The sequence below is a fragment of the Protomyctophum bolini genome (assembly GCF_963924005.1).
Source record: "Protomyctophum bolini genome assembly, chromosome: 12".
Taxonomy (NCBI): Eukaryota; Metazoa; Chordata; class Actinopteri; order Myctophiformes; family Myctophidae; genus Protomyctophum; species Protomyctophum bolini.
Window position 1 is genome coordinate 35,614,309 of NC_137873.1, and position 16,289 is coordinate 35,630,597.

At 42.1% G+C, this 16,289-nt stretch overlaps 1 protein-coding gene across 2 annotated transcripts; it reads left to right on the forward strand.

Moving 5' to 3' along the window:
- The first annotated feature begins 2,384 nt into the window (after positions 1 to 2,384).
- On the forward strand, positions 2,385 to 13,629 carry LOC308325582 (uncharacterized protein). 2 transcript variants are annotated; one of them, XM_080778118.1, is made up of 12 exons: positions 2,385 to 2,681; positions 4,807 to 4,940; positions 7,182 to 7,297; positions 7,988 to 8,080; positions 8,176 to 8,213; positions 9,175 to 9,305; positions 9,401 to 9,485; positions 10,013 to 10,132; positions 10,495 to 10,557; positions 10,737 to 10,823; positions 11,774 to 11,954; positions 12,963 to 13,629. In XM_080778118.1, exons 1-12 carry the CDS (start codon positions 2,560 to 2,562, stop codon positions 13,152 to 13,154), a joined length of 1,362 nt encoding a protein of 453 aa, XP_080634244.1. In that variant the 5' UTR covers positions 2,385 to 2,559; the 3' UTR covers positions 13,155 to 13,629. The 2 variants fall into 2 exon arrangements, with proteins under 2 accessions (XP_080634244.1, XP_080634245.1); XM_080778119.1 differs by lacking the exon at positions 10,495 to 10,557.
- The last annotated feature ends 2,660 nt before the right edge of the window (positions 13,630 to 16,289 follow it).

The window sequence follows — 16,289 nt, forward strand, 5'->3', positions numbered from 1 at the left end:
GCTATAATCCAGGTAGAGGGATAATACTCAGCATGGAGTGGACTGAACAAAGGCCATGTTGTTGTTTTTAGTCTCTTGGTCTCTTGAGAAAAAGCATCATTAGTAGGGAGGTCACTGTGATGGGCTAGTAGCCAGTCCTAGTAAACACATGACTGTCTCTCATCCCTCATCCAATTAATTCATGATAATAGGCCTATACTCTTAAACATATCAGACATGTTTTGCTGTATACTAGTGCATCTTAGAAGAACAATATTGCTTCAGATATCCTTTCATAAGCTACTAAGCTTCCATGGATGATGCATAGGCTATAGTAGGGGCCCGCTGGCCTAGTGGTCCAGGTGCCTGCCACATATAGGCTCTGGCCTGACAGCGTGTCATGTGTTCGAGTCCCGTTCATGACGACCTTTGCTGCATGTCTCTCCCCATCTCCCTCTTTTCTGTCTTCACTGTAACTATTAAAGGCACAAAAGCCAAACAAAAATGATGCATATAGTAATCATAAAAATAAGTTTGAACATGAACAACATGTCATTAGAAGTAAAACAAATAAAATCCACACACTGGTTCTCAAAGTTTTGAGCATCCTAATCTAGTTGATCTTGCCCTATCCTTAGAACCTTGGGCTTATATACCTTTTGACAACACAAGTTGACAAGAGTCAAATCTAATGGATTGTGTGCCTCCAAACAGGCACACAAAGGCAGAACTCTACATAATGTTTTACAACCATATCTAATGTGGCAATAGGGTATAACACCCCCCACCCCCCCACAGGCTACACTGATTAACTGAATACATTCTTGAGAATGTAATGCTCCACGTGACTCTCAAATCAGCATTCCTGAACTTGCAATCCATTGGACTAAAAAGGAAAGAGTACTCAAAACAGGGATTGGAATAAATCCATCACTTATACCCACTTTCTCTGGTGAAGCCAGCTTCTGAGCCAAACCAAAATAGATCTATGACACGTAATGACGTGAAAGTTATGCAGGCAGAAGGCGTGTAATAATGATGTGAACTTTGCTCCCTTTATTGTGTTAAAAGTAAAGGAGAGCAGACAAAAGAAAACAATTCCAGCAACAGTGCAAGTGCAGAATGCCAGCCAGGCCACACACGAGCGTGCACACACACACACACACACACACACACACACACACACACACACACACACACACACACACACACACACACACACACACACACACACACACACGGTTTCTTTGACTGTGCATGCACCTCTTGGTACCACAGCACCTCAAAGGCCCTTAAAACTAGGCTCCAGACTTCCCAAAACAAACTGGGCAGGCTCCTACTTTGCCTCACCCCCCGAACCCACCTCACCCCTGCCCACTTTGACAGGCTGGAATGGCTTAGGGTCGACGACAGAGTACAGCATCTTGCAATGGGTCTGGTACACAAGATTCGATACACCACCAAGATACCCATGTACCTGTCTAGATACTTCCTTAATGTTAACGAAGTCCACACCCACAACACCAGAGGGAGTACAACGAACCATGTACAGCCCAGATTCGGCACAAACAAGGGACTAAATTGGAAATTGGAACGCCCTACCAACATTAAGACATGCAAATCCCTTGACTCCTTCAAAACCGCTCTCAAAGGGCACCTACGGACGGCTGCAATTCGAAACTGGCCCACATCTGTCTGTCTACCTACCTATTATTAGACAGACAATGTCATGAGATTACAGACTGTAGCCTAATCTCATTTTCCAATTTGCTCATTGTTTTTATCATGCAAATTGTTAAAACCACCAATCTGGATTCTGGCTAACCTGACTACACCAGCTGGTAACAGTAGAGTACCTCTACTGTAACTGTCACCATCTGGTCAGGTTAGATACCTGCCACCAAATCAAAAAAATTGACAGCTATTTTGACCCAGGTAAAGGGATTGAGACTTGTGCCCGTTCTCCACAAGCGACCTCTCCTGGTCATGGCCTGTGTGAGCATCAGAGCATGTATTTTATTGTATTAGTGCGTTCACACGGGCCAGACGCAAAGACACAAAGACGAATGGGAGTATGATGAGTATCATTAAAAAAAACAGCTACATGCATCATTGCGTCTTTGTAACGCACGATCGCTGGCTTCCACTTCCATTGACAATGAATGGTAGTTATGGTACGCTGCGTCTTTGCGTCTGCCTGTGTGAACGCATTAACGCAACATTATGCTCCGAGGAGTAGGAAGACGAACATCTAGATCCCATAGCTCGACGGGATAGACCGTTCTGTGATAGGCTGGTTGGATTTTGCCAACAAATCACAGTGCGAGCGTCCCCGCCGACTATGGGGTCTAGGCTCTACCTCCTCTGCAGAGTTGAAAGTGCACGCGCTTGGTTGACGACAGAGACTCACAGTCACAACATGGCGGCGGAACGCAACATCCTCTAGCCAAAAAGCAGCAAACTATTGAGTCTTTACTCGGGTCAATTTGCTATCCATCTGGCCTATAGTGTTGGCTGCTCAGTGTAGGTAGAGGTTATTGTGAGTAGTTGTACCGTTTTGGTTATTCCGAGTCGGGGAAAATGAGTTACTCTACGAAGGTAGTCCAAGTAACAAACGTGTCCCCGAGCACAACATCGGAGCAGATGAGAACGCTTTTCGGATTCCTCGGAAACATCGAAGAGCTCAAGTTGTTTCCTCCAGAGTAAGTGGATGCTTTAATGGTGGCTTGCATTTCCCATCTATGATGGGACTCTTTAATGTTTAGCTGTCTCTGAAATGCAAGGGTAGTCTCTCTAGACTCTTTAATCCTGCAGCAGGCTAGGCTAGCCAGAATGCCAGCTAAAAAGGTTGCTAAACGGCTAACATTGCTGTCAGCAAGGCCCGCCTTGACTGACTGAGAGTGGCTTTTGTAGAGTGTCTGGACTCAGGCGAACTTTACTCCACATCTACAATGTGTTTCATGTCCGCCCTTGGATTTGATCTCTGTTCTCCCGCGTGGGAGACCAGACTTCCACCGCTCCGCCAAGATTGATAATTCATTCTATTCAATTCAAAGGAGCTTCATTGGCATGAGAAAACATACGTTTACATTGCCAAAGCACGTGTCAAAATACGAAATACGAAAAAATGAAAATGGGGAAAGTATGTAGAGTTGGAGGAGGTACAGCATTTTGTAAACGGAGCACATTGCATCGTTATAAACAGGGATTTAAAAAAAAAAGAAATAGCATTTTTTTGCAGTCACAAATAGCTTTTTAAATAAAAGACTATTTAACCCCTCCGATTTAAGATGTGTTTACATGTGCAGTAGGTCACATCTATCTATCTATCTATCTATCTATTATAGTATTCTGGTACAGAATACAGATAGTAGTCCTTAGGGTGGTTGTATTCCACTGGCTAAACTTTTGCTCCTGATATTGGCTTCCGGCAGAACTACTTGTCAACTGTCAAGTCAACCTGTAGTAGGTGTCCTACCCGACACCAATGCCTACATTTCTCAATGGAAGAGTAGAGAGAGAGAGAGAGAGACGAGCTCCAACCATTGCAGATATGCTTGTCATTATATTGTACTGGTTGGGTTAGAATAACGTTTGATTCATTACAATTGGTTCCGGATTGCAGCTTTGACTTGCACTTGTTGCAACGAAAGTTTAGTTATTTAGTTATTTTTTAACAAGCTCTTTAAAATTCCCCTTAGCATCTCTGTAGCAAATTGGCAAGACTATGATAGATAGATGTATTTCTTCGATTCTGACATCATCTGCATATCATGGATACGAAAGTAAAAGTCAGACTTGAGAAAATATATTTATGATGGTCTTTTCTTTGATCAAGACTGATCAAATCTCTGTAGCGAATTAAAGGCTTATGAAATGAACACATTTTGGTTAATGCAAAATTAGCTGCTCTGGTACAAACTCACAATGCAGCGCATTAAAACAAAGTAAATATACAGTGATATTTAATTTGTCTGTCGCAGAGTAATACTATCACACCTGTGTGAAATGAGGGGCGCTCTTATCATCGTGCATCTCATCATGATGATGTAAAAATAGACACTACACTATGCCTATTTGCTCAGCCACTATGACGTAAAATTCAGTCATTGTCAATGGGAATTAAATGTTTGTTTAAGACAAAGTTTGTGGACGGTAACCAAAAGCTGGATGTACGTAGGAGGAGCTAGCGCCCCTCAAAAATATAAGTCTATGTTTTTGAGGGGCGACAGCCCTTCCTATGCTTTTGGTGTATATAACCCAATTTGTGTCCCAACACACAAACATTAACTGCCATCGACGATGAATGGACACATTTTTAGTTTTTGTGTAAACACAAACATTGCGTAACAGAGACATTGATGAAGGTGAGGACGCAAATTGTGATTGGCCGGAATGAGATGATGTATGATGAATGATAAGAGCGCCCCTCACTTCATACAGCCGTGATTTTGATATTAACCCATTTAGACCTGACACCAGATTCTACAAATCCTGGCAGTTTTCTGAAAACCCTGTTTCTATGTCAGTGGTTCTCAAACTATTTCATGTCAAGGACCCCCAAAGATCATATGTAATTGGCCGCCGGCGCCGACCCCAATCAAAAAATATGTTGTTCCCCCCCCACTCAAGCAAAGATCACTCTGAAAGAATATATATTCAAAAGATTTGCGGCATATTTGAAAGGTTTTTTCAAAAATAGCAGATCTACAAGCTCGTAGAAAATAGCAGATCTACAAGCTCGTCTATCTATAAGCTTGTAGCTCTGCTGTTTTTATTTATAATGTTATAACTTATTATTTATAATGTTCCCTTTTCCCTCAACAGTGATTCACAGATGCCAGTGACCTCACGGGTCTGCTTCGTGAAGTTCCACCAGCCAGAGTCCGTGGGCGTGTCTCAACATTTGACCAACACCGTCTTTGTGGACCGAGCACTGATTGTTGTCCCGTTTGCTGAAGGTTTGTGTTCTAGTTATCTTCATATAATGAGTGCCCATTTTTCAGATCAAAAAACGCCACCCTTCTGGGATGGTGAGGCAAAAGAAGTTTAAAAAAAATAAAATTGGAATATTCCACCTGTGGTTTGAATGGATGACTGGGGTTCACTTGTGAACTTACAGTATGAGGTTATTTAGATACTCTTATAAATGCCATCAAAGAAACCCCCCCCCCCCCTTTTTCTTCTGTTTTATTTTTTGTCCATAGTATATCCATTATTATGAATCCCAAGATCATGGACGAGGCATTTAAAGCAGATCTTCCAAATCAGATTCTTGGTATACTGTGGTTGGGTAGCACCACCCATAACGTATTGACTCCAGCGGGAATATAAGAAAACAAGCCATTAGATGCCACCTGACCTCTCTGTTTGTGAGGCATGTAAGAGGCACAGTATACCAACATCTGCTTCAGAGGTGTAGGACACTGTGGGCGCCGCAGAGACACTTCAAAAGAAAGAAGGAATAAAGTTGTGTAAACACTTTAACCATGCTTTTTATTTTCTCCCCCGTGTCACACTGTTCTCTGTTAAACTTCTCTCTGTTATTTGTGTGTTTGTGTGTGCGCGTGTGTGTGTGATTTTTGTAGTGGAGAAGGCAAAAAGCAGCCACCCTCGTTGATGGCTGAAAGTGGTCCTCTGCCTGCCAACAGGGGATTGTAGACATTTGCAAAGGCCAGCAAGCATTCAAGCCCCATCCCTCTCTCTCTTTTGTCATCTATTCTTTCTCTGCCTTGTCTTTCTCTCTCATTTTCCCTTTCTAGGTACTGTAGTTTACGACTGTATGAAGTAGCTTGAGCATCAAAGGCATAGTCTAATTAATTAGGGGTCAACCTGCAGCATTTTTGCACCATCCCTACATGCTTTATTGATGGCCAAATGTTGTTCCCTGAGAACAAATTATTTAAATTGTGAGCAAGGGCATGATGTACAGCACTTCAGCAAACTGAGTGCTGATATACTGAGCTGAGGCATGTACTATTGATCAGGTTCAACTTAACTGGTAAGAGAACACAGTGAGTGCTCAGCTGCTCCCAAAAAAAAAGAAAGGTAGTGGGTGGGTGGGTAAGCACGCGTGACAATCTAGCATTTATTAGAACCCTGCTAAAAGTAATTACTTAACTCCCTCCTGCTTGTCGTACATTCTTCGGCGTTGATTTTTTTTTCTGCATCTTGTCGTCAGTTGTGTTACATGCCCAACCGACATGACACAATGTTGGTGCAATACTCTCTCTTTAACAGTGGTCTTTTTGTTGTTGTTGTGTTTTACAGTTCTTTTTCATGGCTCAGCCACTCCTGTAGACCAGCCCTGCTGAAAATGCCACCCAACAGTTTTGTCTCCTGCAGCCAAATTCTCTCTCTCCAGTGTGCCCTTTTGAAATGAAAAAAGAAATGTTGTCATTGTTGTGAATGTGTCTGTATTTAGGCTGTATGTGTGTTCTATGAAAGATGATATATATATTTTTTAAAGAATTATCTTTGAGGTGTTGTATTGCATTTGGGACTTTTTGTATATAAAATGCAGTGCAAATTAAGGTAATTGAACAATTTATCAAATTGGCCAGTTCCTGCATAGGATAGGTAAATTGATGCAGTGACAGGTAAGAGTAATAGGTTATTGCACAGAACACAAGATTCTTAACCCAGATTTCTTTCTATTTATCGTTTGGTCTAATTATCACTATATCCTATGCTATTTGTTTTATGGGTTAGTAAAACTGACAGCCTGTGAAGTATTCTTGCCAAATCCCTGAAATTCTCTCTTGTGTTGTGTATCTCCGATTTTTCTCTGTGTGCTTTTAGTAGCGAAGCCGCCAACGTGAGTCGCTTGTTTCAGTAAACATCTATATGAAAATTGAGGGCACACCCCCACTGGAGAAGCCGCTGTGCTTGCTAACGTTTGGTTCATGACTTAAAAAACATGTTCAGGTGATATATTCTTGGCAGTGTTCATTGGAGTAGTGTGATATTTTCCAGCAAATAGTTATGCCACTGCAATGATTAAAATGAATTAAGGGAATTATCAGATCTAAAAGGTAATAAACCATGTTGAGATGATACATTAATTAAGAGAAAAAAAAATGGTGCCATGTGAAGTTGATTTTTTGTTTTTTCTTCTTTTCTTTTACAATGTCTCTCCTCTCTGTAGTTTAAAAGTCAACATTGTCTTCTTGGCCTAATATAGCCCGTTTGTTTTCCCATAGGCTCTATTCCAGATGAGGCTAAAGCTTTGTCACTGTTGGCGCCAGCTAATGCTGTTGCAGGAGCTATGCCGGGAGGGGGACTACTTCCAACACCCAACCCAATGCAAAATCAACAGGTAATTGAGTTCAGCTTGCCTTTCCCCTCCGCAAACGTTTGGATTTCTAACTTGGCGTAAATTAATGTTGCGTTGTGTCCGGGTGCTAATGAAGTATGCCATGTTTCAGAAACTAATTAATTATAACTTAAGTATAACTTGGGGGCGAACATGAAAGTGCTACTCACGCTTACCTTGGAAGTGTAAAACTGTGCTACTACTCTAGGCATGGTAGTGTTGTCACCAGTGTTGTTTTTGGCAGCAAATTTCTATTTTAGTTTAGTCATAGTCTTTGGAATAAAACTTCGTTTAGTTTTAGTCATATTTTAGTCACCTGGAAAATATCACCTGTTAAATATCTAACACCTGTTAAATATCATACGATTTTAGCCGACTAAATCTGCAGTTGATTTAGTCAACTAAAATTTATTTTGGCGGGCCTTGATGCCGTTGTAATGACTGATTTTTACACTCAAGTGTAAAATGACTTGTACTGGATCTCTTGTCCACCAGTCCCTTCCTAACATTTTAGTCTAGTTTTTATTTGACGACATTTTCAATGTAGTCATAGTTTTAGTCGTCATAGCTTAGTTTTCATTTAGTTTTTATTCAGTTTTCGTCAGTGAAAAAAGGTAGTCGACGAACATTTTTCGTCTTGGTTTTAGTCGACAAAAACAACACTGGTTGACACCACACTGTGACACATTTCAGATGGGAGGAAATCCTTTTGCTGGTCCTAGTATGGAAGCTCAAGCTATGGCTGCATTTGGATTCCCGGGAATGGGACCAAATATGAATCAGCAGGTAGGAGACATTGTTTGGGGCGTAACGTTAAGTCTTGCAAAGTCTTCACAGTTGGATGCATTCTTTATCTAAACTAATTCTCAATTTCCTTGCAGGCAGCTGATCAGTTTTTTAAGTTCATGACAGATCCAAAGTGAGTAGCTGTAAACGTGTGGTTGAATGAATACATCAGAAATAGTTTGTGCTATTTTTGGCAGTGATTTACCCTTTAAGATTGTGTCTGTATAAGAAGTTGGTCCTATATATAAAATGTGTAACTCCTACCGTTGTATATTTGTATGACATACCATTGGTAATTAGCCCAAAGTCTCAACCCGTCCTTGTCCAATAGGCACATTAGCAGCGAAGAGACAGGTCAAGCTGTCCTTCTCACGCATAGAGATGCATGTTAAAGGACGGGATTTCTCCGTATAAATAATGGATCATTTCAGAAGCAAAACCTTCAAAATGTCTTCTAAAATCTGGTCAACCAGGCCTGCAGTAGGCTATGCACTGACTGGGCAAATGTGCATGACATTATTTAAATAAACTAGAAATACGAGGAAATGACAGAGGGAGAAATCAACTTTTAACGACCGCCCAAGTTTTCATGTTGCACGGTAAAGGCTCATACATAGTCTGGATTTACGGTGGTGGGGTGTCCACCGAACTACAACATGACGTCACGAGCCGCGGTGAAGAGCAAACCACCGCCACCGCTCCAGCCCTTCTCTCTGTTTTTACTCGCCACCGCTCAACGTTATTTCAGCTCCGGTGGTCACCTCACCACCGGAGCGGTGGTCACCTTACCACCGAAAATCCAGACTATGAATAGGCCTTAAGACTACGGTCATTAGTATTATTGCCATCAGTCGTGTAACTTTCCCGACGTTAGGCCACGTATGTTTTCAACAACACAGCCATGCAAAATAACATTGACGGCTATGAGGTGGCGAAATCTTGACCTGCATAGCAACAGTTGCTAAACTATTTGGATTGGCATTGGACAATCGCTTTTTGGGGCGATCTAGCGCAGGGCAAATTGTAAAGACGACACTGGTGAAGGATAGTCATCCTTTCATGATTGGAATTGTGATGAACGTCTTCTCCTTCAGACTGAGTCAGATGGCGATGGGCATGAGCATGAACCAAGGCATGAAGCCTGACTCTAATAAAGAGATTGAAGAGGCCATGAAAAGAGTCAGGGAGGCCCAGTCTCTGATCTCAGCTGCCATCGATACATCAAGTGAGTGACCAGAGTTTTGACAATTCCTTTTCTCCACATTTTTAATTGACATTAACATGAATTTATTCACATTTTCTTTTTGATGGGGATTCCAGATGAGAAGGAGGAGAAGGATAAGAAAAAGAAGCACTCCCGATCCAGGTCAAGGTCTAGAAGGAGGAGGTCCCGTTCAAAACACAGGTAACCATCTCTACTGTTGAAAAAAAGGTTTACAATTGCGTATTTCTCATCTTGAGTGAAGCAGAGGTGTTCGAGGCTAATACCTCTTTGGCTCACACAGCTCTTGTTGTACAATGAGTCAAGATATGGAAATGATATACTCTGAAAATACCATGTTAGCTATTATTTAAGCTATACTTCAATAGAACATCTACTTCATTCTACTGCATCATCTCACAAGGCATTGCATGTAGATTTTCCATTTTCGAAAAGATTCTTTGACTCGGATTTTGAGATAATGTTTACCTCTTAATGGCAGGATGAAAGTGTCTTAACCCATTTTAGACAGGAACCCCTTTTGGTGTTAGCATTACGTTATGCTTTAGCTATTTAAAAATAGCAGATCTACAAGCTCATAGCGCGCCACTCCGAGCTTGTAGGTCTGCTATTTTTTTTAAATCGAAGAGCGACTGACATTTTTAGAATCTGAACTCGGGTCAGAATGGGTTAACTGGTTATGTTATGTTATGTTTTGTGTTGAATTCCAGGCGATCCAGGAGCAGGTCGAAGCGCCGCTCGGCCTCCAGGAGCAGACGGCACACCACCAGCCCACGGAGGAGGAGATCCCCTTCCAAAGACAGAGGCTGGAAGTCTCAAAGCAGGACCAGGTTTGGAACGGCGTTATCTCAATGTACTGCCTTTTACCACTTAACCCCATTTTGGGGCGGGAACTCCCTTTTGGTGTTTTTAAGCATTATGTTGTACTTTTAGCTAAACTACCTACTTAACTTGTAGGTCTGCTATTTTTGAAAAATCTTGAAAATGTGGCGAACGTTTTTTACCTGTATCGTTGCTTCTGGCGGTGTCCCTGGAACAACATATTTTCACTTTTTCAGATGGGGTCGGCGGCCAAAAACAGATAATTCTGGGGGTCTTTGACATGAAATGGTTTGAGAACCAAGCTATTGGGCTAGTCTACATGCAGAGATTTTCATGAAAAATACTAAATTAGCTTAATTGTTGTTCACAGAAAGAGATCTAAAACGCCACCTAAAAGCTACAGCACAACCAGGAGGTCCCGGAGTGCGAGTCGGTGAGTACTCCGGGAGTATTATTAAGCATACCGGTATTTTGTTAAATGCCGGCTTTATTTGTCCTGGAAATTCACTGAGTAGTACTACTACTCAGTACTACTACTCAGTGAAGTTACTATAGTACTACCATAATACTACTATGGTTTATATTACCGTGTTCTATGCTGCCATTAAATAGGGGAAGACGCAAACCAAGTCGCAGTGCCAGCCGGTCCCCTAAGAGGTCCCCCAAGAGGAAAGTCTCCAGGTCTCCTTCTCCACGGAGGTTGGTTTTATACTATTCACCGTCTCCACGTTGGCATTCACAACATGACAAAATGTCAGTATAACTTGAGTTAAAGCAAAGGCAATTTCAAGTTAAATGGACACTTAAACCTTTTTTGTAAAAGAATGTGTGTAATATGTGGTTTTTGATAGACAGTAAGACGGCTCTTCCCATAGACATATAGTAGTAGTATACGGCTCTGGAGCGTATGTGCTCAAGGGAGGGCTCTGGAGTGTATGTGCTCAAGGGAGGGCTCTGGAGCGTATGTGCTCAAGGGAGGGCTCTGGAGCGTATGTGCTCAAGGGAGGGCTCTGGAGCGTATGTGCTCAAGGGAGGGCTCTGGAGCGTATGTGCTCAAGGGAGGGCTCTGGAGCGTATGTGCTCAAGGGAGGGCTCTGGAGCGTATGTGCTCAAGGGAGGGCTCTGGAGCGTATGTGCTCAAGGGAGGGCAAAACCTTCCCCAGAATACTCGCAAAGCCCCGCGGAAGCATGAGCGTGCGTCACAAAGCGCATGTTCGGGTCTGTAAGTCCCGGAAAAGATGCGCTGTGATTGGCCCAGTAATCACTTGAGTGGCAGCGTGACGTAACGTAGCCTTCCACACTTCCGGCGTACTTCCTCTCCCAGTGTAAATTCTTCCGCCCCTCCTTCAACCCACATCGCTCCCAACGAACTGCAGCGGCCAATGAGGCCATCTATGGCTCTCCCCCTAGCCACAAGGAGGAGCAGTGCACCAAAGCATTTTGGGAATTGTAGACCAGGAAGGAGGTGAGCCCAGTGTCCATAACATCAGAGACACTGGGCTCACTGCTAAAATATCTAAAAACCACATATTACACACATAAAGACCCCCAGGAAAGTGTTCCAAATCTTCTAAACGTCATTAACATATATATTGTTTGTGTCCCTTTTTTTTTTTAAATGAATGTTTTTCTCCTCGTCACACATCCAGACATAAGAAGGACAAGAAGAGGGACAAGGAAAGGGACAGAGACCGCCGGAGTGACAAAGGCCGCATCCGTGAGGAGCGCGAACGCTCCGTCAGCAAAAAGAAGAAGAGCAAAGACAAGGACCACGAGCAGCAGCAGCAGGAGCAGGACAGGAAGTCTGACGGAGAGAAAGGAGATGTAAAGGTAGGCGCTTTCAATAGCTTTCATTTAGTTTTAGTCACCTGGAATGTTTTAGTGTTGGTCTACTAAATATCATAATCATCGACTAAATCTACAGTTGATTTAGTCGACTAAAATGTATTTTCTCGGGCCTTGATGGCGTCATGACTGATTTTACACTTGCTGAAAATATTGTAGATCGGCTATTTTCAGCATGCAACCAAGTGTAAAATGACTTGTAGTGGATCTCTTGTCCACTAGTCCCTTCCTAACATTTTAGTCTAGTTTGTATTGACCAAATTGTCACTATATTTACATAGTCATAGTTTTAGTCACCGTAGCTTAGTTTTCATGTAGTTTTCGTCAGTGTAAAAAGGTAGTCGACGAACATTTTTGTCTCCACCAGGCCGAAGGCATGGGGAGAGAGTATGTTTTCACTCCATCCGTGTGCGTCCTTCCGTCCGTCCGTTATCAGCTAATCTCCGGCACCGTTGGCCGTGATCCATGCCAAACTGTGCGCACACACTCCCTGGATGCCAGCGACAAACCTCTGCCCCAAATATTCCTCAACGGCCTGTATAGCGTCATAACGTCATGCCAATATTTTTCCCCCAAATCAGCCTCACGGTGGTGCTGTAACAGGCCAATTCCTGTTTTTACCTATAACTCCATCTGTATACAACTTATGTATGTGCACTCCCTAGAGGCCATGGAAAAACATTGAACACTGATTAGCTAAGATTGCCTTCTAAAGTTTTCAGGAGTACCCCGTTTTGTACAAAATGCTGCACATCCAGAATTCTATCCTCAGAGATGCTATGAGTGATCTGGCTCTGCATTTCCTCAACAAAATGAAGAAAATTGTTGCAAGAAACAAACAAACAAAAAAAACATGTTTATATTACTTTATATTACACACTCCTATCCTCCCGGTGGAGACCTTTGTCATAGTTTTAGTCGATGAAAACAACACTGAACACCACTATATGTAGCCCTGGGGAAAACGTACATTCTGCACTGGTGTCTCAACAGGTCACGAGAGACTACGACGAGGAAGAGCAAGGCTACGATAGCGACAAGGAGCGTTTGGTGGACAGGAAGGATTCCGATGATTCTGCCGCCGCGTCTCCTCATTCGGTAGAGGGTGACGGTAATGGCACAGAGCGGCGGGCGAAGGTCAATGGAGACGACGACCATCAGGATGACATGGACGTCAGCGACTAAAGTGCATAGCTGTTTTTTCCTCTGCCACACTGTATAGCCTCCACACAGATCCCTCCATTTTGATTGTGAACATTATGTAATTGGGTATTTTCTTTTTTTTTTCTCGTCATTTGAACTCTCAAATGTGAAGTGTTTAAAAGATATGCTTTTTCCACGTAGCCTTGACTGTCCTTTTTGTATTTGTGGAAGGCCCAATCTTCAGTTCACCGGATGTCGACACTTAACCGCATAGTTCTGTACATTGCAGTAGTCATTTTTATTGCTTTGCAAATTCAATTTAATCTACATTTTGATGTAAGTTTGTCATTTGCTTTGCTTTTATTACTAGAGCTTGTTACTTAAGTTTTTGTCTGAGTATTGTGGTGCGGCAACCACTTTTTCCTCTTACTTACTCACAACCATAGTTGCTAGATGTGCTAAATGAACCTGGAATGTTCTGTGATTTCCTTTTGTACAATAAAACCTAGAAATTACACTTTTGCCTTTTATTATACTGCATGGGTGAGTGTCTTACAGTGGAATGGAACGGCGTGCCATAGTATGCCGTACGATATGGGCTATAGCCCACGGTCCAAAATGATGAGAAACGAGGCTAACTTTTTTTTTCAAAATTTCAAAAAACATGGGCTATAACCCATCGTTTTTTTCATTTTTTTCAAATCCTCAAAAATGATGAAAAACGGCGTGCCATAGTATGCCGTACGATATGGGCTATAGCCCACGGTCCAAAATGATGAGAAACGAGGCTAACTTTTTTTTTCAAAATTTCAAAAAACATGGGATATAACCCATTGTTTTTTCGCAACACTCCGCAATTCCTCTGCAATACTCCGCAATTCCTCCTCAATACTCCGCAATTTTTTCGCAACACTCCGCAATTCCTCCGCAATACATTTTTCAAAAAAATTAAAAAAACGATGGGCTATAACCCAAAGTTTTTCCGCAACACTCCGCAATTCCTCCGCAATTTTTCAAATTAAAAAAAAAAAACGATGGGCTATAACCCAACGTTTTTCCGCAATACTATGACATTTTTTTTTCCCATTGGCCCCGATATGGAGAACATTTGTTTGAAAGTGGTGCTGGTGCTTTATTTAAAGGGATGTCAAGTAGGTAAAGCTGCAAAACATGTTACAGTAGCTAAAACCAGAGACGTCATAGCTATCTCCCATGTTGACAATTTTTGGATATCCTGCAATAGATTTCACAGTTGACTTCTTGGAAGAAAAAAAAAAAGAATACTATTTGTCACACGGAAATCAAATTCTAAGTGGGCTATGATAGAAGTCTCAAAGGAACATGTGTTTAAAATGCTAGTTAGAATGTTCTTTTTGTTTACATAGGATTTCTACAGGTATAATGTAACAAACTTATAGGAAACAGCTCAAATATGTATTAGTGGTCCAATAGGATAACGGCCATAGCATGCATTAAATATATTCAGTGCAGTATTAAAACTAGAACAGGTTTCCTGATATCCCATTGGAGTTTGCACACATAAACAACCCATGATGACTACAATTATTCACTCACAGAACGGATAGAATTCATTCAAACAATTGAAACAAATGGAGAAAGCCAGGAGGTAACGAGCTAACCTGAAAATGCAGGAGATTGTATCCTGCACTGAAGAAAAAAGGCTTGGGTATTTAACTGCAAGAATGCAGTTTTATGCCGAGCTTTCTCCCAGCTGGTTAAAAACATTCTTAAATATTGGAAATGTATTGCTACACAGTGTTGTTCCTTTGAGTATATACTGTATATATATATTATACATGATTTATACATGAAAAAGTTAAGCTCAGTTTAATGACGTCTACATTTCTAGTACTTTTTAATCATTACATCAGTCATTTATAGTGAATTATTTACAGATGTCAGTGCACTTTCGAGAGAACTAAAATGCCACGAGAAAGCATTGATCTGTATTCAAAGAGCATAAAATAGACTACGTTATTCACGTAAAACTACACCAACGCTTCCAAACTGGGTCTTCTCTGACAACTTTCACAGGGGAGGACCCCAGCTGAGTGCGATAGATTAACTACTCCTTTAACAATAGAGCCCGACTGATAGCCTATAGTGGCTTGCTTGACCAATGTGACCAAACTGTCTTCGTAAATAGTTTTTAACCAACTGAGCATTTTTATTTAAACCAATCTCTCGCACAAATTGTGTGTTCCTTGGATTGTAGCGATCTCAGAAGTGGTGAACGGGAACACCATATTTTCAGATGGGGGTCGGCGGCCAAATCCAGATATTTCTGGGGCTCCTTGACATGAAAATGTTTGAGAACGACTGACAGAAACAAACTGTCAGGATTTAGAAGACATTTGTAGAATCGTCCTCCGGTCTAAATGGGTTTCATAATTATAGTTTTTGCAATACTAGCGCAGTGCCTGTATCCATCGGATAGACACTGTACCTCCTCAACAGTACACCTGCCATGTGTGGAAATCGATCGGATGACTGATACACTAGATATGCATGCCCGCTCAGACCGGGCCTGTTCTGGAGAACTGCTGATCCAATGGACTTCTGCACCGGCCCTCTGCAATGCACCTGCCAAGTGTGAGGTCGATTGGATGACAGACAGATTTTTTATAGTTTATAGATGTGTGTAAAAAATGATTTCGTCCCGGGGTGCATACTTAGTTTAGACTAGTCATTGGTTAGACATAAGGTTGGTGAGGGGTGCGTTAAAACGACCAGATTAAGGTTGGTGAGGGGTGCGTTAAAACGACCAGATTAAGGTTGGTGAGGGGTGCGTTAAAACGACCAGATTAAGGTTGGTGAGGGGGTGCGTTAAAACGACCAGATTAAGGTTGGTGAGGGGGTGCGTTAAAACGACCGGATTAAGGTTGGTGAGGGGTGCGTTAAAACGACCAGATTAAGGTTGGTGAGGGGTGCGTTAAAACGACCAGATTAAGGTTGGTGAGGGGTGCGTTAAAACGACCGGATTAAGGTTGGTGAGGGGGTGCGTTAAAACGACCAGATTAAGGTTGGTGAGGGGTGCGTTAAAACGACCGGATTAAGGTTGGTGAGGGGTGCGTTAAAACGACCGGATTAAGGTTGGTGAGGGGTGCGTTAAAACGACCGGATTAAGGTTAGGTTTAGGAGCAGCCGTTGGTTGTT